We start from the raw sequence: 22,363 nt of genomic DNA on the forward strand, positions 1-22,363 counted from the left end.
TCAGCCCTGATGGAATGGGATGCACTAAAAGTGACATTGTGGGACTGCTGTCTGGATCTGGGCTATGGCATGTGGATACAAGTGAAAGACGAACTGTCCAAGATAGAACGAACCCTACTGGCCCTTGAGGCATACTCTGTCACTAAACCTTCCCATGAATCAGATCTTGCTGAAGGAGAGAAAATGCATGCAGATCTGTTTGAGCAACTTCAATGCCTGAATTATGCGGCACACTCGGCTAGGGTGCATGCGACTGCTGATCGTTCGGTTTGCTGATTCGCCAGGAGTGACGGGCTGCACTGCACTGCACTGAGGTCTACCGGAGGCGTGTTGCGTTACACATAGAATGAAATTCATGAGGAACTACTTCTCCATTATGATTCGCTCTACCCGTCGAAGTTGGTCGCACCTGTATCGGATATCGACTCCTTCTTGTTGGAGCTCTCCTTCCACACACTGACTCCAGACCAGCGTTGGGCCTTGATGCTCCCATTACTTCTGCAGAGATTCGAGCTGACCCTTGCCATAGGGAAGATGGTGGACCCAGATGGCCTTCCATCTGAATCCTAGAAAGCCTACACTGACCTTCTGGCCACACATCTTCAGCGGGTCTACGATGAAGTGCTGCTTTCCTCCCACCTCCCGGATATTCTTTGCGAGGCCAAGCTTGTCTCCCTATTGAAACCCAACAGAGATCCTGCCATTCTGGGCTCTTACCGCCCATTGGTGTTACTAAATACAAATAGCAGAATCCTACCCAGGGTGTTAGCAGAGAGGCTGGCTCCACTAGTACCCTCTTTGACACACGACAATAAGAAAGGGTTTGTCCCACTGCTCACTTTTAATTTGAGTTACATCTTTCCATTAATGCAATACGTCCCTCATATTTGGCCACAATTGAGGCTTTTAGTACGCGATCAAGAGAAGGCATTTGGCACTATTGAATGGCCTTATGCTTTTGAAGTCCTTCCGTGATACGGCATTGGGCCCAGATATATCCGCTTGGTGAAACTTCTCTATGATCGATCGAACATATGGGCCCAAACTGTAGGCCTCATCTCGTCACCGATAAGAGTGTGTAAAGGCACTTGACTGAGCTGCCTCCTTTTGCCCCTGCTATAATAAAAATATTGCAAATGTAGTCTACATGTCCATGGAGGTATTCCTTCATTAAATAGAAACGTATAGAAATGTACAGGGGTGGAAGCTGATTGCAGCCAAGTAGGATGTCTAACAGACACAAGCATAAGGAATTACAGGCTGGCCAATTCTCAGCACTCACCCATTAAGTGGCGACCACTTTGTGAGAAGATAAAGTGTGTGGAATGCCACAGTTTGTCAAAACGAAACTGATTTCTAATGCTGCCGTGTCTCGACAAGAGAATTATACCGAGATCTACAAAGAAAATTGAAGATCCCTATCAACAAGTGTTTCTAAAGGGTGAGCTCATACGCGGCTTGAAACTTCCAACTGAACTCCTTTTAGTTCAGACATCACTTTCCCTTTAGGTCTTCAATTATTTGAAATCTAACCAGAGGAAAATTAATATTATTCATCTCTATTTCATAGGAAAACTTCATGTTTATTGCCAAACCTCACCCATTTTCCGCAAGTAAATTGCTCGACCCCATCTAGGCAGATTTGTCCAAAATATAATACCCTACGATATACGTTTTGCAATAGCATTCCTAATAATAAATAGCCATCCTAAATATGTATATGTTGCATTGTTCCACATTTGTTCACATTGATCTTATAAGCAATTTATGAAATCCTACTGTTAAAGAAAAGAAAACCTCAACTCATGAACTATTCTCCATGGTTATCAGTGAAATTAGATAATGTTCACTAATTTTTATTCAGATGAAGTGCATTTTGTCCCAAATTGTATATCCCCTTGAAGCTTTGGATGAATTTAACTTGTATTTTTAAAATGTTGTCGTTCTTTTCCATCATACCATATTCTTGTGTCACCCCATTTGTTTTCATCTTCTAACATCTTCTTCACTTTGAAATGTTGACTTTTCTGTCTATGTTTCCATGAATTCTTGTAATTTTCCTTTATCAAATTTTGCAATTTCAGTAGCATTTTCTCTGTTTTGTTTTGCTCCTTTTTTGCTTTTTTCTTTCCACGGATGATCGCTCTACTTTACTCATGTTCAGACGAGGAATTGATTTTCTCACTCACAAAATATATTTCTATTGATTTATTATGACCGATTTAGTTCCATTCGCAATAGAATATTAATTATTTCCCCTTTAATACTTTTTTGTAGCACTTTCTCAGTTTTGTGCCACATCATTTTTGCCATTTCTTTTATAGTATTGTTTTTCTATCCCTTTGTTTTCAAAGATTTATGATCATGGTCTTTGTAATTCTTTTGGACTATTGTTGAAAATGTGCATTTGTTTCTCCCTTGCTTCCTTTGCTCCTCTAGCTTTGTAAAGCCTGACAAAACATTTCACGGGTGTAGCATGTTCCATTGTTTTTCTCCACCATGCTCCCAATCATCATGAGTAGTGCATTGACCTGCTCCTCAAGTTCCTCTCGGGGCGCTCTGTTGTTAAAGGCGATGTATTGATTATCACACATGTGAATCAGCTCATGGATGTGTGTGTTACTCGAACTATTTATGTAATCTTTTATGGAAATATCCTCTAAATCATCTTTTCTTGTGAACACAAGCATCATGTACCTTGAAGCTTGCTCTCCAAACGTAGCCTGGATTACTTCAATTGCTTTCTTCTCTTCCTCTGTATATGGACCAATCTTGACAACCAGCAAAATAGCATGAGGTCCTGGCGATGTCATTGTAATATATTTACCAATTTCTCGTACAGTCTGTTCAGGAAATCCTTTACCTTGGCAGATGCCTGGTGTGTCAGTGACCACGATATTTCTGCCTTTCCAATTCACCATTTCTTTTCTACAAGTCTGATCCACTAAAGTGGAAAAGGACTTTGTCTCAAATTTCTTTTCTCCCAGAATAGTGTTTCCAGTAGCACTTTTTCCTACTCCAACCTTTCCCACAAGAACCAGGCGTAGTTCTGATTTACTATTGTCTCTGCTGTCCATTATCTGAGCTGCTGTGGAAAATATAATGCACAAAATTGTAAATACACCATAGCTCCAGAGTCTTTGTGTTTAAACTGAATGGACAAGAATCAGAAACATGTAACATATTCTAATTATTTGGAATTTAACACATAATGGTTTCATGCTTTATTTTGTTTGGCATAATTGTAAATATTCAGTTTTTTTGTAGTAGTTCATAGGAAATATTTGTCTAATTTTAAGAAATTAAAATTTTGCTGTTGGTAATAATTACCATGGTCACGGTATCAAGTGAAATAATGCTTATTATTATTATTATTATTATTATTTTTGGCATTCTTTAGGTAACAGTAGTAGTACCAGTAGAGGTTATAAGGTTAACAACACATCTTTTATTGATATTTGGCTACATAAAATATGTTATCCATAAACCATAATAAAGATCTTTTTCTTGATAACATGTCATATAATGCGCCACTTTTAGTAAACACACAACACTGAATTGATTTCATAAGCTGAGCACACGTTGACGGACTGACATCAAAAGCTTATATATGCAACACAAATGTTAAGGGGTGGCATAAATGCCATTGGCAAATTAGCCCCTTACCGTTCAGCGGACCATTGTTCTGCAATCAGGATTATGAGCTTTATCACGGGCTGCTAATGGCCATCACATTCTGAAGTTAGTCATGCAACCTCTAGGTTTTTAGATTGTTTATCCCGACGTGTCGGATAACCACAGTTGTTACGCTTCTGAATTCAGCAAAATAACACCAGGCTCAGGCAGGTGGTTTTAATTTAAGGCAGAATCTCTGAGAATTGATGTTGTGGATGGTTGCACACATGGTGATGAGTAGAGTCCATTGGTGGTGTGACTTTATGTGACATTTGCAGTGACGTCAAGTGTGTTTCACACGTATCACTATAATTTACATACTAGTGTGGAACAACTGGTTATGTACTGGGAAAAACTAATATTGACATCATTGCTTAGCTTTATGTGTGCTTGCAAATTATTCCTTTTCAAGTAAAAGAGAACAGATAAGGCTGTACTGACAGTCAAGGATAGGGACAGTGACAGGGATATAGGGAACCGTTTCTCCATCCTGATGAATGCAGAGGAGAAGCTAGAGCCATCAAGAGTACACAGCAACATTTTGACATGAACTGGGTGTCTACCTTTTACAGTCTCTCAAGAACCTTTCTTTTAACTAAGTAATAGAGAGGGACCAATAACGTTTTCCGAGTAAATTCACTCAACTTTAAATTTTTCACTCTGTTCCTTGGTGTCTGTTGGCAATTGGGGTTTCTGGTTCCGAGAGTGATGCGCCAACTCTACACTCACAACAGGGTTGATGTGCCAGTTCTACTGCACGCAGACTGGAGATGCATTGATTTCTCTGGTGCAAGTATCTGGGTCCATTTCCAGTGAACCAGGCACAGGAGCAGGGGTAGAGACTTTTAAGGCAGTGAGTCTCAAACAACAGGAGGCAAGCCAACAAGCTCTTGAAGATCACTTCAGTTGCAAGGCAGAGTCCCGCTCTCTCTCAGCAGAGTCAGAGAACAGCTGGGCAACCCAGAAGAATAGCAGGTCCTCTAGATCAGCAGTCCAGCAGAGTGTCAGTCCTTAAATCAGCACAACAGTTCTTCTGACAGATTTCAGTTACAGCTCCAGAAGTGTCTGATTTGGTAAGAACCAGTGCTTATAACAAATTGTGCTTCTGAAGTGGTAACTTCAAAGAAGGGTGTTTGAAATGCACAGTGGTCCGTTTATCCCAGCCCTGGTTTCAGACTACTAAGGGGTAATCAGCCCTTTGTGTGGGGGGAACATGGCACCTCCCACCCTCCTGCCTAGGAAGAGCCATCAGAATGCAGAGGAGTACTCAGAAGCACCTAACCTTCCTGTGTTTGTGGCTGTAGAGGGAATGCACAAAGTGTAGCTGTCACCCACCCCAGACATGTATTGGAGACCAGCTGCAGGCAGACATATCTGCAAGACAAGAGAAATTTCCACTTTCTATAAATGGTTTTTCTAGAATAGGAATGTTAAATCCAAATTTCCCATTAAAGAGGATTTATCATTACCATTCCAAAGACATTAAACATGGCTAAGCCACCCCCTTTCTAATCAGGAATTGCAGCGCAAATGTGTATTAAGGAATTCCCAATGTTCACCTATGACGGGATTCAACCACATAGTAGTGAAAAACTAATTTTATGTGTTTTTCACTACCAAGACATGCAAAACTTAAACGTACATGTTCTACCATTTACCCACACAGCACCCTGCCTCATGGGCTACCAAGGGCCTACCTTAGGGGGGACTTATGAGTGATAAAGTGGGAGTTTAAGGCTTGGCAAAGAGTTTTGAATGGCAAGTCGAAGTGGCAGTAACACTGAACACACAGCTCTGCAGTGCCAGGCCTGATACATGTTTAAAGGGCTTCTTGTGTGGGTGGCACAGTCAGTGCTGTAGGCCCACTAGTAGCATTTAATTTACAGGCCCTGTGTGCATGGTATACCACTTTAAAATGTACTTCCAAGTAAAGCAACTATGCCAATTGTTGTATACATCAATGCTACCATGCTTAGGGGAGAAGTACATGCACTTTAACACAGGACAGCAGTGGTAAAGTGCTCAGAGTCCCAAGGCCAACAAAAATAATCTGCAAAAGGAGGAGGTAAGCAGGCAAAAGGTTTGGGAGAAGACCACCCTGAGGCTGACAAGTCTTACAGTTCCCTCTAGTCTCATTTTCTGTCAGACACACGATCACCTTTCCTATTAAAAGGGTGCCCCCCCATGTGTAACTGGCAGTCACCACTGCTATGAAGGACCTGATAGTCCTTTTAAGGAAAGACCCATTATGTTATGTCTCTATATTTATGTATCATACTACTAAATAACAGAGGTCCCAGTACCAATTATTCTGTGAAAGGTTTCGCAGTGATACATAACACAAATGATACCAGCTCGCTAACAATATGACATAGGGCGAAAAGGAAATGTTCACACATTCACGCACAACAATACTACCAAGCTAGATGGCCAGTGTAAGTCGTATTGTAAACATAAAAGAGTGCTGGAAGCCATGATAACATTTAACAAACACACACATGGTGGCACCTAGTAAGAAATAAAACCTACATTGACAGTAAAGTTCATATATAGAATGTAATAGTGTATCAGATTTGTTGAGGAATGTACAGTAAGCCATCAGGCACAACTTACACCAGGCCGCCATGAGATTAACACACAGACATAGAGCAGCTAAGAGTAAGAGTGTGGCACAGTTGACAATACACCCTCCACTCCATCCATACGTCTAGGTATTGGTTCAACAATTACCCCAAAAATGGTTGTGTGACTCTAAATTGAGATCAATAATATTTATGTACAATGATATCCTATGCCTATACATCGTCACATAAGTATATCATTATAATTTTTACCTTTACATCATTTACTTAACTCTGTTAACAATTGTACTTATTTATTATGTTACTCATACTTATTATGAAGTGGTTAGGTCCATATAATGGATGTAACATTATTGTCATGCACTATGATTATGTTGATCCAATCATATTAGAAAGAGATAACAATTGTCATCTACAAGCTGATGATCTTACCAACATCAGACCAGCAAGGTAATGCCCACTAAACATATTACACACAAAGAAAAAACATAACACTTAATTGGTCAAAAACAAGTATCCTAACACAGAATGGTACATATAATTATCACTAGACAAAGCACTGACCAAAGGAAAACGTTTCATACTTACATACGTCCACATCAAGATTACCCAACGGCCGACCCACAGCACTCCGGCATGATGAATGATATATTTGAACACATCCTGAACATGATTTTCAGACCCCTGCCACACAATGCAATACATGCACCATAGCACACCTGCCAACTTTATCAAAAGAAAATGTGGTGTAACATGGGAGACACCTGCTGTCTGCTAAAATCTCACCGCCCAACATAGAACTGATCTTTATAAGTTTTGAATCTGCCGGTTTCCAGACAGCACACAACAGACCTTTAGTCAACCCAAACAACACATGGAGCTCGCTTTCGCCCTTGCACATAAAAGTCTAGCAGACTCAATTGCGCAATAGCTTCCAAACAAACAAACGTCATCGTACTGGATTGATGTATGCAGTATGTCAGTAAAAATAGAACTATTAACAGTTAAACTGCAAGTGTACACTACATCAGTCAATAAATTAACGCTAGGAGATCGTCTGGTTAAGCCACCTAGTTAGGGGTTCCCAAATAACTAGTCCCTTCTTTTTGGCCAAAATATCTTTTTTTGCATCGATAGTCTTCTCAAGGTTGCAAGTCGCAACAAGTCTAGCCAACCACTGGGAGAATAAGGGGGGATTTGAATCTATCCATGCGGATGTTATACAAAGCCTTAGAATTGTCATAGCAACAAAAATGAAAGCCCCACCACTCTTTCTATCGATCTTATCTTGTATGCCCGGCAAAATGGTCGTAGGAGTTTGCTGAATATCACGTAATAGGACTGCCCTTTGAAAGTCCTGAATTTTATCAAGGAGTGGCCCAAGATCTATGCAAGTGGCAAACATATGGACAGAATCTGCGCTAAATTCACTTCATCTAGGACAATACGTGCCTTTACCTGTCCCCCATTTTGCAATTCTACTGAGAGTGATGTATAGGAAAAAGCCAGTTTTGGACAACTTTGCCTGCAATTTGGCAGAAAACAAGTCCCTCTGAGCAAATCGTAGGGCTAGATGAAAAATATTAATGGAAATGTGCAATTTTTGTTGCCATTTGCTTGCAATTTTAGCCACGTCGTCAGGCTTTGGACTATTCAATATAGAATAGATGTACCCAATACGAGGCAAGGTAGGCTCATTTGGTTTATCAATAAGATCGTTTTGCATGAACCCATGGGCCCACCAGCCTTACGTGCCAAAAAATCCCTAATAGCAAGATTTTTGAAAGCCTCATTATGGCTCAGATTGAATTGGGTCTTAAGATCGTTGAAGGGACGGATTCCTTTGGCAGAATGCAGGGCTCCCAGTTTTATTATGCCCGCATTGAACCAGTTTTGAAGATGTGATGTCCCAAAAATGGCAGGCAAGTTAGCATTTTTATTTATAGGAGTATAGTGGTTCAATCTACCTAAACCTAATAGCTTGCTCACATCGGACAAGACCCTAAAGTTACCATCAGGGTCTTGAATCTGATCCTCTTGTAGTACCCAAATTCAACCTGCGCCACAGTCAACCCCAGGCCTCGGACCCAAGGAGTAACTCAAAGGGAGACGGGGGCCCTGTTGTTAAAATAGTTGGTTGATCAGGCAGTAGTATAGTACAATTCTGCAGGACGGTGGCCCAATAATATAATCTTAAATTTGGGAGTGGGAAGGATAGATACTTAAACGATCTCCTTGGCTGAGAGTATGCCCAGATAAATTGAGAAGAAAGCTGTTCAAATCTCCATAACATTACCTTAGTAAATTTGAGGGGGATAGCTCTAGAAAAATAAAGAAGTTTGGGGAAAATAATCATCTTGAGAACGTTACACCGGCCCACTATGGTCAGATGTAATTTATTGATCCGATTGAGTGCTCTTTTTGTTTCTGCCGCCAAAGGAATCAGATTTTTGCTAACAATTCGGTCAGTGTTGGCCACAATGTTTACTCCTAAGTATTTAGCCCTATGGACAATCATGTTATATGACCATTTAATTTCCTTATTTAGGATGATCTGCGTCTTATCTTTGTTTAATGCGTACCCAGAGATCTTCCTAAATCCTTGAGCCTCTCATTCTATAGCTAAAAAAGCTTTCTCAAGGTCCAGAGTCACGAAGGCTATGTCATCAGCATAAGCCATGATTTTAGTTTCTAGATCAAATCTACTTACTTCCAGGATTTCTAGATAGTCTTCAAGTTTTTTAATGAGAGGATCTATGTATATGGCAAAGAGCAGCGGAGAACAGGGACAGCCCTGTCGAGTCCCATGTGAGATTTCGATCTGCTCCGTTAATTGCCCATTTATTGAAATTCTGGCTGTGGGGTTCAGATATAAGGCTTGAATAGCTTGAATAGCCTTAGGCCCAAAATTCATTTTCCTCATGATGCACCAGAGATATTTCAAGGCGACCCGATCAAATGCTTTTTCAGCATGGAGTAGAATTAATGCAATCGGGTCCCCTGTAATCTGTGCAGCGTCAAACAAGGTGATGGTCCGCCGAATATGGTCGTTTTTTAGGAATGCACCCATGCTGCCACTTGGAGACAAGATGTTTAATTATGGAGGATCATCTGGACGCGAACATTTTTTAATCAACTTTAGAGTCATAAGAACCCATTTCTAAAGGTCATTTATCTTTCTTTGGAAAGATTATAATCTTGGCTGATGACCATGAGGCGAGTGGGGAAGCACCGTTAAAGATAAAAACTACTAAAGTTGTAAGAAGATCTTTTAGCAGAGAAGAAAACATTTTATAAAATTCCACAGAGATGCAGTCAGAGCCAGCCGCTTTACCATCTGGTAGATTTGATAAAGCTGTGGCAATTTCCTCCCATGAAGGAGGATCTTCAAGTTGATCATGGTCTTCTACACTAAGTTGGGTTAATGGGACTGCATCTAGGTAATTAGTGATCCCTTACCCCCCAGAATCCAGTGGGCCGGCATCCTCTTCTGTATACAGACCTTTATAAAATTCTCGGAAAGCCCCTCGAATTTTAATCAGGTCATTGGTAATATCCCCTGTGGAAACCTGTATCGAGTGTATTTCATTGGAGGTAACCTGCTGCCTTGTTCTAATGGCCAACTGATGGCCAATAAGCTCGCTACACTCATATTTTTTCGTGAGCAGAGGCCCATTTTACAGCAACTTTCTCTGCTAGTATCAACCCGATTTCAACTTTAATAGCTGCAGCATCAAGTTGTGGACTTTTGATTTCAGCCCCCATCTGGACTACCCAGGTTAGTTTCTCTTCTGCCTTTGTCAGCTTATTCTGGAGCTCCAAGATCTGCGACTTTTCTTGTTTATTTTTCCTTAAGTAGTACCGTAAGGGGTCCCCACGGATACACGCTTTTAGCGCATGCTATACAACAGTAACTGGGGCGGACCCAGTGTTTATCTCAAGGAACTCCTAAATCCAGCTTTTCATGTATGTCTGATATCCAATACCGTACAAGAGCACTCTCTCGAAACTCCAGTACTAAATTTCTTTGCGGGACACCAAACCTTTTATATCTAGAATAAGTGGGTTATGATCTGACAGAAATCGGGGGCGGTATCAATAGCACAGTAACAGATCAGAGATGACGAAGCCAGAAACTAATCTGATCTCGCCAAAGAGAGGTGCGGGGCTGAGTAGTATGTAAAACCTGTCTGGTTTGGTTTTAGGTTAGCCCACACATGGATGAGCCCATGAGTCTGCATTCAATTTCTGAAAGCTTGGTATACTTTTGGCTTCCGGCCTGTATAGTTCCACTGATTGTTCACTCTCCAGTTGCTGGGTAAGTTGATATTGAGATCCCCACATATAACAACTGGGAGAGACCAGCTGGCTAATTCCCCTGAGATCCAATTGATTACCCCAGGGTCATCAGTAGTGCTCCCGTATATGGAACATAAAGTAAAAGAGAAATTGGTTGAAAGCCGGCATTCTACTATGACCCATCTACCAAGAGAGTCAGACTTCATATGAGCGGATTTAAGTGAATGATTCCGTTGGGCCAAAATCCCTACGCCTCTCACCCGCGCACCCTGAGCTGTTTCCCCAATTACTCAATATCCCAAAGAGTTTAAAAGGTGTATCTGCGGTCCCTCAATATGTGTTTCCTGGAGGCAAACTACGTCAGCCCCCAGTAATCGCAACCCTTGTGACACTTTCTGTCTATTCCGAGCATCGGATACAATTCTAAGGGTAGTTGTATTATTCATGTTAAAACATTACAAAGTTCAAAGAAATAAACAGCATAAAAATTACAACCAAAATAAATCTGATGGCCCACCAGTGCTACCACACACTTCCAGGTCCCGGAAAAATCATTATCCTGAATACAATAACACATAAAGATTTTTTTTTCCATTTAACATTTTCAAACTTTGTTTTTTTTCCGCTAAGCTCAAACTCAAAATAGCATACTAATTAGCACCCAGTGTCCCCCCACCACTACTCTGCCTCCCTGCATCAAGTCCGCCCCCCCTGCAAAAATAGAGCAATTAGGAAAAACCTGAATGATGGCCATCTAATGTGAGTATCCGCGACCCATCCATGCTGTGTTGTCAACCAGGGTTTTTAAAAGCAATAAAGACAAATAGAGGAGAAAGCCCCCAATCAAAAGCGTGCAGATATTGAGTACTAGGCTTGTCAGATACAGTGTTACTTAACTGTGCCCCTTTCTTAACTTAATTTCCCCAAGGAATTCTTCTGCTTTAATTTCTGACACAAAGGTGCGAGTAGCCCCGTTCAGGATAACCTTTAATCTAGCCGGGTTCATTAAAAATACTTGGGCACCCTGCTGCTGGAAAGGGGCAATTAGCTGACTGAAGCGCCACACCCGCTCTACTGTATCGTGGCAAAAATCAGGCTTTGCAAAGAAGCACACCCCCATCAGAGCTTTTCTGGGAATTGGGTCGGGCCTGATCATAGACCAACTGTCTGAGCAAAAATTTCCCAAAGAACACCAGAAAGGCCCTGGATTTTTCCCCACTGTAGCTGCTGCCATCATGCCGTTTCTACAAGTTAAAGGGGAAATGGTGGGTACGCTGGACCTCATGTTCCCAGTTTCAATTCGAGTGTTCAGGAAAGGCACCTCGCAGGAGTTTCACAATAAAGCGCCACGGAACGTCCCCCTCCACCCCTTCAGGAATCCCTGGTAGGCGGAGGTTATTACGGTGCTGTCTGTTCTCCTACTCTTCCATTTTCCACATCAAATCTGTCAGACAAGCGCCTTGAGAAGAGCCTAGGTCTTTCAAGACAGTAACTTTGGTATCCAAGTTTTCCGTGCCGCCTTCGACCATGGTAACCCGATCGCCGATATCAGTGCAGCTTTTGTTCAGCTTCTTCACGCCCCCTTGCAGTTTCTTAGCACCACCCTTGGCAAGGCGACTGTTGGTTCAAACCTCTTCCTGAAACTGTTTAATTGAGGTCAGTATAGACATTAGAGAGGGTTCTTACATTGATTCCGGTGTGATTCTTGTGTTCTCCCAATGTGAGGCTTTGGTAGATTCCTCACCATGAGGAAAAAAAAGGTGAGATCTCAATATTCCCATTTGAGCTGGCTACGTCTCTTTGCCTTACAGGGCACATTTTTCTGTCGCTGAACAGTTCCAGTTTCTTTGAGGGTATTGCTATCATTGTTGTCAGATAGATCTCCATCACTTGGACTAGATGAGCAATCTTCTGCTGCAGAGTCAGAACCATCCAACACCGAGAAAAAGTGTTCACCAGTAGATTTGGGAGTCTGAGGAACCTGGGACCCTGGGTTGTTTTCCGAGCTTTCCAGGCTTTGGACAGGGTTTGTGAGTCCGGCTGTTTTAGATTCCAACTTGTCAAAAGCAGGGACCCCGAGGGCTTGCGGTACTGTTGAGCTGGTGTTCCCCTCAATGGAGAACAAGAGGGGACCTGCCGGGTCAATATCATCGGCAGAGCACATGGGGCCCTCTGTGTCAGGTGATTGCTCCCTGGGCACCACGGTCTGAGCAGGAGTATGATTTTCTATTGCAGGCATGCCCGACTGTTGCGGCTTGAAATGCCCCAGTATGTCCCTCAGTAAAGAACCGAGTTCGTCCTCCGGTAATAATGCAATTTCACTTGTAGGAGCCGGCAGTTTGGCAATAGGAAATAGTTTGGCAACTGATGGTTCAGAGCTTGCACCCTCCATGGGAGCCCCACCCTCCCGGTCTCCCCGCTATCCTTTTGGAGCCCCCGGCCACCCATTTACCTTTCTGTGGGGTGTCCGGCCCCTCCACGTCATCCTGACAGGCACTGGCAAGAGCGGCTTTGGCTTTACAACCTCTTGCTCCACTGGAAGACATGCTCCGCCTGGAGCAAAATTGAGCCTATTCGAGGTTCCGTGCAGCGCCATCCATAGGGGTGAAACAAAGCAGAAGGACAGCAGCTGACCAGCACACAAGGGCGTCCCAAGTCTTTTTCCCCAAAATAGACCGCAAGCAGCCAATACAGTTGTCAGAGTACAAAGCGTTCGAGTAGCGGCTGCGGGCTTTTCCAAGCAGTCCCAGTGCCTTGCGAAGCTGCGTCCCGGGGTCAGGCAGCATAGCCGACGGCTGATTTTCCCTCACAGCATGGACGGCAGAGTGGCTGAAACTCACACAGATGCCATCTTGCTCCCTGTAATACTAGATTCAATAATAGTTTAAAAGTTGTGTCAAGGTTTTTTACTGTTTTTTACTGTTTTCAGAGTGACCCTGTTGGCTGAGGCAGATATCTATTTCACTACAGCAGGGCAAAACACAATGTCGGCCTTGCAACTACAAATACCAACAATGACCGCTATGTACCTCTGCTAGCAAGATGTGTATGTTTTATCAAAACCTACACAGAAATGTGAAAATATGCTTAACCATGCCTTTATAGTGGAGTTTAAATTGTACTGGTACACTAAGATTTGCTATTGTTTTATCACACTTCCCTGTTGTTCACAAGCTCAATGAGACAGATTGTTGTTTCACTTATTTGTGCAGATGTTTAACTTGTATTTGAATTTTGACTTTTTAAGGTTAGGATTTTAATTTATGTTTGGCCTTGTTCAAGGTAGCCTGATATCATTTGGTGTGTCTTTCACAATAAGTAGTGCAGACTCGTACTTGGCATCATCTTGGTTGACTTAGAATGACTTATTCGAATATGTATATCTCTCTTTCAGTGCATAAACTGCACACACACACGCACACATACCACACAGATCAGACATGTGCCCCAGACACAGCTCAAACACACATAAAAAACACCACAAAAGTAGTGTTGTACAACAACACAAGATAACATATTTAACATAATAAGGATGGCCACTTGTGTATGCAGAAACTGGGAGCACACCAGTGACTGCTTTAGATTGTTTTTTGGTGTATGTTATGATATAACATTCCAAGATGGACACCAAAGTGAACCGACAGGCAGCTCTTGGTGCAGGAATGTCTCCATGCATGGTTTTGTCAATGTGCACCCCTCCCTTGGTTAACCCAACTGCAAATATCCACGGTATTTTTGATTTATAGTGCCCTGTGCATGTGACAATCATGCATTCCTACTGAGGCAATGTCTGTGTAAGGTCCTGAAGACCCTGATTGTGTTCTGGAGAGGCATGCCAAGCATGACTTTCTTTTTTGGCATAAACTACTGTTTATGTGCTGGTTCACAGACACTTCCCAGTGTTGACAGCATGGTGCTTTTGTTTCTCTTGTAGCAGAGAGGCCTTTCTCCTCTTCCTGGTATCAAGCCAGAAGCCTACCGGCCTTTCTCTCAAAACTACCACTACAGAGCCGTCACTGGGCCTTTCGCTGACATTCTGAATGCATAGTATGTGTGTACCAAGTATGAATTGTCTGGCATTATGAATCTGTACGGAGTGCAAGTGTGTGGAAGTCAGGAAATTCTTAACATCCATTGCATGTGTCCCTCACAGGAAATTCTTAAGATTTAGTACTGGTGCCCCAAACCACCAGTCTCCAATTGGTGAGGAAACAGTTGTAGGAGAGTAGGATCTGCTTCACATGTTTACCCCCACTTTTGCTGGTGTTTCACTGTTTTTCGACTTTAGTCTGGCTGCGACCCTGCTAATCAGGGCCCCAGCCTAGCTGCTTCCTCTCTAAAATGATTCCATGTACTTTAGGTACACTTCAGATTGGATCTGAGGTGCCCTTGTAAGCCCCTAGTATATGGTATACTATGTACCCAGGGCATAGGTTCTCCAGAAGCCTACCAGGGGCTGAAGCATGTATTATGCCACCCCTGGAAAGCCACCCAAAATGACACCACAGATCTGCTACTGCAGCCTGGATAAAGTGGTGCCTGAACCCCTTACTGTGATATAGGTTACCTATATCACTATATCTATACACACATATAAACCTATAAGTCACTCCTATGGCAGGCCTTATCAATCCTGAAGGCAGAGTGTTTGGTTCTTATGTGAGAGGGTGCCCCTGCATGAGCAGAGCCCCTACTCTCATGCTGTTTGTAGTGCAGCCTGACCATATACTCTTAAGTGCATTATAACCAAACGGTAAATGCTAACTTTGGACTGGCTGCACGGAAACATGTTGTGTTTGGTGTCAAACACCTTGGAATCATACCCCCACACCAGTAACTGGTGTGGGAGTATGATCCCACCCTTTTAGAGGGAGAGACATGACAGCACTGGTATACCCGGTAGAAACTTAATAGAGCCCTGGCATCACAAAATGGATGCTGCAGCCACAGACATAGGTCTGGCCTCCTGCTGCTGACCGAAACTCCGGCAAGGAAGGCCTGGACAATAGGTTTCCTGTCACAGGGAGGAGTAACCACCTCCCAGACAGGCTTATGTGTATTGGGGCTGGGTGGGAGCACTCTCTGACTGCTTCGAAGTCCTGCACTGGGGGCACACGTGGTGTCCCTGTGCATAGTCCAGCTCAAACCAGTTCAGGGGCTTCCAGCCCCTGCTCTGGCGTGAAACTGGACAAAGGAAAGGGGTGTAGCCACCCCTCTTTCCAAACCCTCCCATAGGTGGGTCCCCAGATTATGTCCAACCCCCTACCTTAATATATATATGGGACCCCTGTCTTTAGGACTTTAGATTACCATGGACGAAACTCTGACACTGAATCTTGGACCTTCAACGCTCTGCTCAAGACCAGAGGACTGAAGAAATCTCCCTTGGGGTCAAGGAGTGACTTCCCTGCTTGGCAGGCACCAATGAAGCAATTTGCCAGTCTGCATGAGCAGAGCCCCTACTCTCATGCTGTTTGTAGTGCAGCCTGACCATATACTCTTAAGTGCATTATAACCAAACGGTAAATGCTAACTTTGGACTGGCTGCACGGAAACATGTTGTGTTTGGTGTCAAACACCTTGGAATCATACCCCCACACCAGTAACTGGTGTGGGAGTATGATCCCACCCTTTTAGAGGGAGAGACATGACAGCACTGGTATACCCGGTAGAAACTTAATAGAGCCCTGGCATCACAAAATGGATGCTGCAGCCACAGACATAGGTCTGGCCTCCTGCTGCTGACCGAAACTCCGGCAAGGAAGGCCTGGACAATAGGTTTCCTGTCACAGGGAGGAGTAACCACCTCCCAGACAGGCTTATGTGTATTGGGGCTGGGTGGGAGCACTCTCTGACTGCTTCGAAGTCCTGCACTGGGGGCACACGTGGTGTCCCTGTGCATAGTCCAGCTCAAACCAGTTCAGGGGCTTCCAGCCCCTGCTCTGGCGTGAAACTGGACAAAGGAAAGGGGTGTAGCCACCCCTCTTTCCAAACCCTCCCATAGGTGGGTCCCCAGATTATGTCCAACCCCCTACCTTAATATAAATATGGGACCCCTGTCTTTAGGACTTTAGATTACCATGGACGAAACTCTGACACTGAATCTTGGACCTTCAACGCTCTGCTCAAGACCAGAGGACTGAAGAAATCTCCCTTGGGGTCAAGGAGTGACTCCCCTGCTTGGCAGGCACCAATGAAGCAATTTGCCAGTCTGCATTATTGAAGCTCCCACCGGACTCCAAAGTATTTGTAGCCCAGGAAGAGTATTTCCAGACATTTCAGAGGCCAACCCAAGTCACCAGCAAAGCTGAGACCCGCAGCCCTCGTGAGTAGCGTGGAACCGGAACTCCTCGAAACAGTGCATATCTGCAAGTGCATTGACTTCCTGACATCTCTTGAAGTCGTGCTTGGGCTGACTTGTAGCCCCCACCTCAAGCACTGAATCCACCGAAGATTGTCAGCCTGGTAATTCCGAGTGACCCATGGGCCGCCATTTTGTGTTTCGTCTCAAGGTCCCTTTGCGATCCCTGGTCCGTTGACTGGTGGGTCCCTGAGGGGGTAACTTTGTATTTCCTTGGACTTTACTGGTTGCTCCAGACGTGCCCTGACTCCCATCCAAGTGGTGAGTCCCACAGACCTTGCTGGTCTGCACCGAAGCACCTTTCTCGTCTCTGCATGGGTTGCTGTTGCCAAGGCTTGTTATGTCCAATCTGGGCACCGACACTGCAGCCCTCGACATCCTTCATGGGACAGCTCAAATCCAGCTCCTTGTCCTCGACGCCTCCTGGTCCTTGTGGCTGAAGAGTCAATCTTCACCTCCTTCACCTGAAATCACCCAACATCGGTGGGCATCTGCTCATCACCTTCCTGGTCATTGGCAAGTGGCCCAGACTCTGTTCCCTCTGTTTTCAGGTTCTTCTCATCTTCGATCCAGGCTTGGATCTTTTCGTACACTTCGCATCTTCACGGCAGCAGCAGTTCTCCGCCAGCTCCCATTGAAATCGACGACGAGATCCGACACCAAAAGACACCTATGCACCCGGTCTCCCTGGGTGAGGTAGGACAAGTACTCCGGTGCTCCCGTGGGTGCTAGCCCTAGAACTTCATAAGTCCAAAAGGGTTTGGTCCTGACTCATTTCTAAGTGTCCCTAATCTTTAAAAATCTAACCGCGACTTTCCCCATAGAAGATAATGGGAGCTCGCAGCTGTGTTCACACACTGCACACAGCCCCCGTGGGTCCCCTGTGTCACTACCTTGGGTGGTTCATTGGGGTCCCAGTGATTCTACAGGCTCTCGGCCTTGTGTCTGGTTAAGTCGTGGTTCTTATACCACTATTTTAGTATATGGTTTGGCTCGCCCCTAGGGTCTGACGTGTATTTGTGCTATTTTACTGTGATTATTGAAGTGTAACTTATGTGTTTTGATCTTTAGTCTCATAAAGAGACTAGGAGGGTGTGTTTAGTAATAAATACATATATTTTATGTATATAGTTGGTGTGGATATCTTTCATTTAGTGACTCAAGAGATTATAGACTGGTAAAACAAGCTGCTTTACATTCCTTCAAGACTTAGCCTGAAGGCTGCTCTCCATAGCTACCACTGGGATAGCTTTCAATAAAGGTTGTCTTTAACCTATACTCAAGAAGGGGTTGTTTGTACTGATACAAGGTACCCACTAGAACTAGTGGACAGCATATATCAGGCCAACTTCTCACAACAGCAACTTAAAATTAGCAACTACTTACAGGAGGAGAGCTGTGGATCTGATTTGGAAAGGAGCCTACTTGGCCAGCTAAGAGAAGGAAGCCGAAGACACCACTGCAGGAGGACATCTACCTAGAGGGGAAGCCCAGCTGAGGTGATTTGAAAGAGAGAACTTCATAGAAGAACAGACTGACTGGGAAGATGTTACAGAAGCTTCCCTAGTGCTGGGGAAGGTCTCTCTGCATCCCCTCAATTCAGCCAATCATGCTGCAGTCTGTGGTCACAGACACTCAGGAGGGATATTACAGGAGTTGACCTGCGTGCTGGAGTGGGACATCCTGCAAGCCCTATTTGGGCCAAGTCCACTGAACAGAATCTCTTAAATGTGACTGCTGCCCCCTTGTTCAGGCCCAAAGGCAAGAGACATCACAGAAGCCAATCCAAGTTATGGTTGGGTCCCCCTGCCTCGTGCAGTGCTACAATGAAGGAGAATGTGACTGCATCCAGCGGTCCTCCTTGTTCTGTACTCCTGAGAACTGTGATGCGTGCTAATCTCTGACCCTCTAAAGCACCCAGTGGACTAACTAGGGACCTGCGGGTGGGCTTTTATCACCCTTTGGTTGGGGGTGTTTATGTTTTGGGCCTGAATTGTACCACTGGAGACTGTAGCCCCACCATTGAGAGGCCATACTGTTTGTGGTCCATATGGTGGTGCCAAAATAAAAAGTGTGCCTCACACATACAGCTCATCAGGCAAGGAACTTGTGTCTGGGCCTGCTCCACCAAAGATGATAAATGCTAATGGGACACTATCCCAGAGACATGCAGAGCCTAGAAATGAGACTGTAGGCATCATTTCTAATGGCTAAGCAACCGGGTACCTGCAGGTCACAAGCACAGTGAACTGCTCGATTAGCATTCACTCTAGGCCCACTTGTTACAACTCATTAGAACCCCATGCTTCGTTGCATAATTCATTTGAGTTATATTAGCTGGAGTTATAAAATGCTTTTCCCTTTTCATAAAGCTAAATCACTGTGCTGGACAGTGATACTTGATTTCTATTGTGTGTTTGGTGAGTTCTGTATCTATATCTTCATACTATCACCCTGAGAAGCCTTGGAGTACTTGCTTTGCTAACTTAAGAGTCAATTGCTGAAATTGTGTACCTTGTGCTCAAACTTACAATAGCCAAAATACTTCAGGCCCAGGGACATCAGTAGTAAAAAGTAATAATCTCCTCAGTTACAGCCCAGTAACTCTTGCTTACCTGGGGACATCCAAAATTGCTCTGACAGCAGCCATCTTAGGTTTTTGTTATACTTAGCTTTGTGGCTACCCATGCCAGTGCCGTATTAAAATGGTGTTTGATAATGTATAACAAAAACCATTTCAAGGTAGCCACCAATGTGTCCAAATACATGTACACACTAAGGCTGAATGTATTTTTTTTTAGTAGAAAATAATGGTTATAGTTAATTTATAGTTATTATTAACTTATCCACACCTGAGCATTATAAAAACATTTATAGACTCCCAACAAACAGGGTGGCTTGTGTATCTCATAGGAAGTATCTTCTATGTTAGTGAAGGGGTTCTGATGTTGGGATTCTAATACATAGGTATCTCCTGGTGAGAATGTAATGACAGAGAGTCACTACAAAATGTTTCATGGCTACAGATCTTTCCACCCCATCACCTGCTAGTTCATTTTCAGGTTCACTTCCACATTTGAGATGTCCTAATACCAACATAACCGCAAACCAATATGACTGTGGGATCACAACTCTATATGGATGTTCCTACAGTGGTCTGTATTAATGTTTTTTTTCCTGCTAGCCTAAGCAAGTGTTTATCTCGAAGGAATACCTTGGACAAATCTTCAACCTTTCTCTTTGATGCCTGAAAGGACTGAGTTCTCCTCCTCTGCCCATTTTTTACCTCTGCCAGCCATTAGTTGTTGTTTTGCACGATAGCCAACTGCCATTCAGGCAGACATAGTGACTTAAAGTCACTAAGGTTTGACTCAATCTTATGTTGGCCTCAACAAAATCCTAACTAATGAAGATCATCATCTTCACTCTCTCACATAATAGAATTTGCTATCTTCCCCTATCTATGCAGTATCGTTTTGATGTCTGCTGTTAGACGCAGATGTTGCCTGACCGTATCTTTGTAAGAACTATCAAAGCATCAAGCCATTCGATTAATGACACATACAACGATGAATGCAACGTTTATCTGGGTCAAATGTCTACTTTCCTCCATGTCAAAGTTAATTCAGAACACATACAGCCATATAACCAAAATAGTGTATGCTGAATCGACGTCCTTTTACCTAATATGTTCACTAGGAAAGGTCTAAGACACATACCTTGATTCACATAATCTATGTCAAGCATTCCTAAACTTATGTCAGAAATTCAAATTTCTGATAAGCTTTAGTATATAAGGACAATCACTTGATGACTTTAAGGAGAGGTTCTTCACCCAGATCAGCACCTGAGTTTCTGTCAGAGACTGTCTTACCTACTGCCTGCACTCTTTGCACTTCACAGTTTCTACATCTCACCTGAAGCCTGAAGCTTAGAACACTAAGTTCTGGAGGAAGGTCAACTGACTGCTATGGCTTTACCCTTCGCGTGGAACACTGTCTTCGTCCCTCCACTGATAAAGACAGCCTTTGCTGTCAACTAGGTATCGAGTGCATCTCTTCTCCCTAAGAAACACTAGACTGCAAGTTGCTCCTGCCTTCCATGGTCTCTTAGTATATATAGCTGATAGACGTAGACGTTAGGATGTTACGTTCTAGATTACATTTTTAATGCCATTTTAACAATGCTATAAATGTTCATTTTATTCTTGTTATTTATTAAAATGCATTCATGCTGTTTTTATTCTTTATAGTTGTCTAGATGTATTGTTTCTGTGGTAATAAATACTTTTACCTTCAAAGTGTTAATTCTTCTTAGTACAGTGTGTGTGATATTGTGAATAATGAAATACGGTTTGATGCTTTTTCTACAGTGGCCCTGCTCCCTCTATAGGATTGTTAGTAACCCAAAAGAATTACTTCTATTTCAATTACACATTGAATAGTGTTTTACGGGACAACAATATTCTGTCTTTTACATTCATAGTTGGTGCATTGAACCGAGTTCACCAGTGTCAGTGTCAACTGTAGGTGTGAAAGTACACCTTGCAGAATTATGTCAAAGTTGTAACGTTAGCAACAGTTGGCTCCCAATGTGGTATTTGTATCTTACGGTAAAACCTTGAGTAGTTATTTTCACTATTCATACACACATAAACTGGTCTGCAGTCTTTATTAGGGAAGCACCCCAGAGGGAGGAAGTCATAAAGATAGTCTTCTCCCCTATAGTACCTAAGGATGTCAGGAAAATTTATGCCAGTGAAAGGGACATGAGAGAAGCTCCAGCCTTATATAGAAATCAAGCGGGTGAGATGAACACTTTAGTCCACATGTTATGCCTTATGTAGTGAACCACAAACACAAGTGCAACATCCTTTAAAGTCAGAAGCAAAGCATCATATTAAGGGTATATTAGATCAGTTGCAGTACCAGGGCATAATAGCACCTTTTCTTTCATCCATAAACATGCCCCTTTTTTCTGTCTCCAAGTCAGATAACTCTTAAAGAATAGTCTTAGAATATAGAAATTTTAATTTGCACTCGCGAACATATGCAGTACAAAATGCGCACAGCACAAGTTTAATGTCAAACCTGGTTCTGAAAAAATTTATAACGACCCTGCATATTTCCAATGGGTTTTTAAGTCAAAACATAGCACATGAGCATGAGTATCTAACTGCTTTCAGTTTCAACAGAGTGAAGTTTTCATTCCTACACTTGCCTATGGGCTATAAGAACAGTCCTGGCTTCTTTTCGGCACTAACCATGGAGATCTTACAACCCGATCTTAAGGTATTTTCATACATTGATGATATCCTTTTAACTGATTATGATTTGAATCAACACCTGACCAGGGTAGACAGAGTGGTGACCATATTGACATTACATGGTTACGAAATTAATTTAAAAAATCAAAGATTGCCTACCTGACTGTAACCTTCCTTGGA

The 22,363-nt window shown here is 43.1% G+C and overlaps 1 protein-coding gene across 1 annotated transcript in view; it reads right to left on the bottom strand.

Annotated features, from left to right (window-relative positions):
- Positions 1-1,841: 1,841 nt before the first annotated feature.
- LOC146796137 (GTPase IMAP family member 8-like) overlaps positions 1,842-22,363 on the bottom strand; it is a 124,261-nt gene continuing 103,739 nt past the window's right edge. Inside the window, exon 4 of the mRNA XM_085630177.1 lies at positions 1,842-3,088. Within this exon, the coding sequence (XP_085486303.1) occupies positions 2,436-3,088 (653 nt within the window). The 3' untranslated portion in view covers positions 1,842-2,435. The remainder of the gene's footprint in view (positions 3,089-22,363) is intronic.

Source organism: Triturus cristatus, chromosome 10, assembly GCF_964204655.1.
Source record: "Triturus cristatus chromosome 10, aTriCri1.1, whole genome shotgun sequence".
Taxonomy (NCBI): domain Eukaryota; kingdom Metazoa; phylum Chordata; class Amphibia; order Caudata; family Salamandridae; genus Triturus; species Triturus cristatus.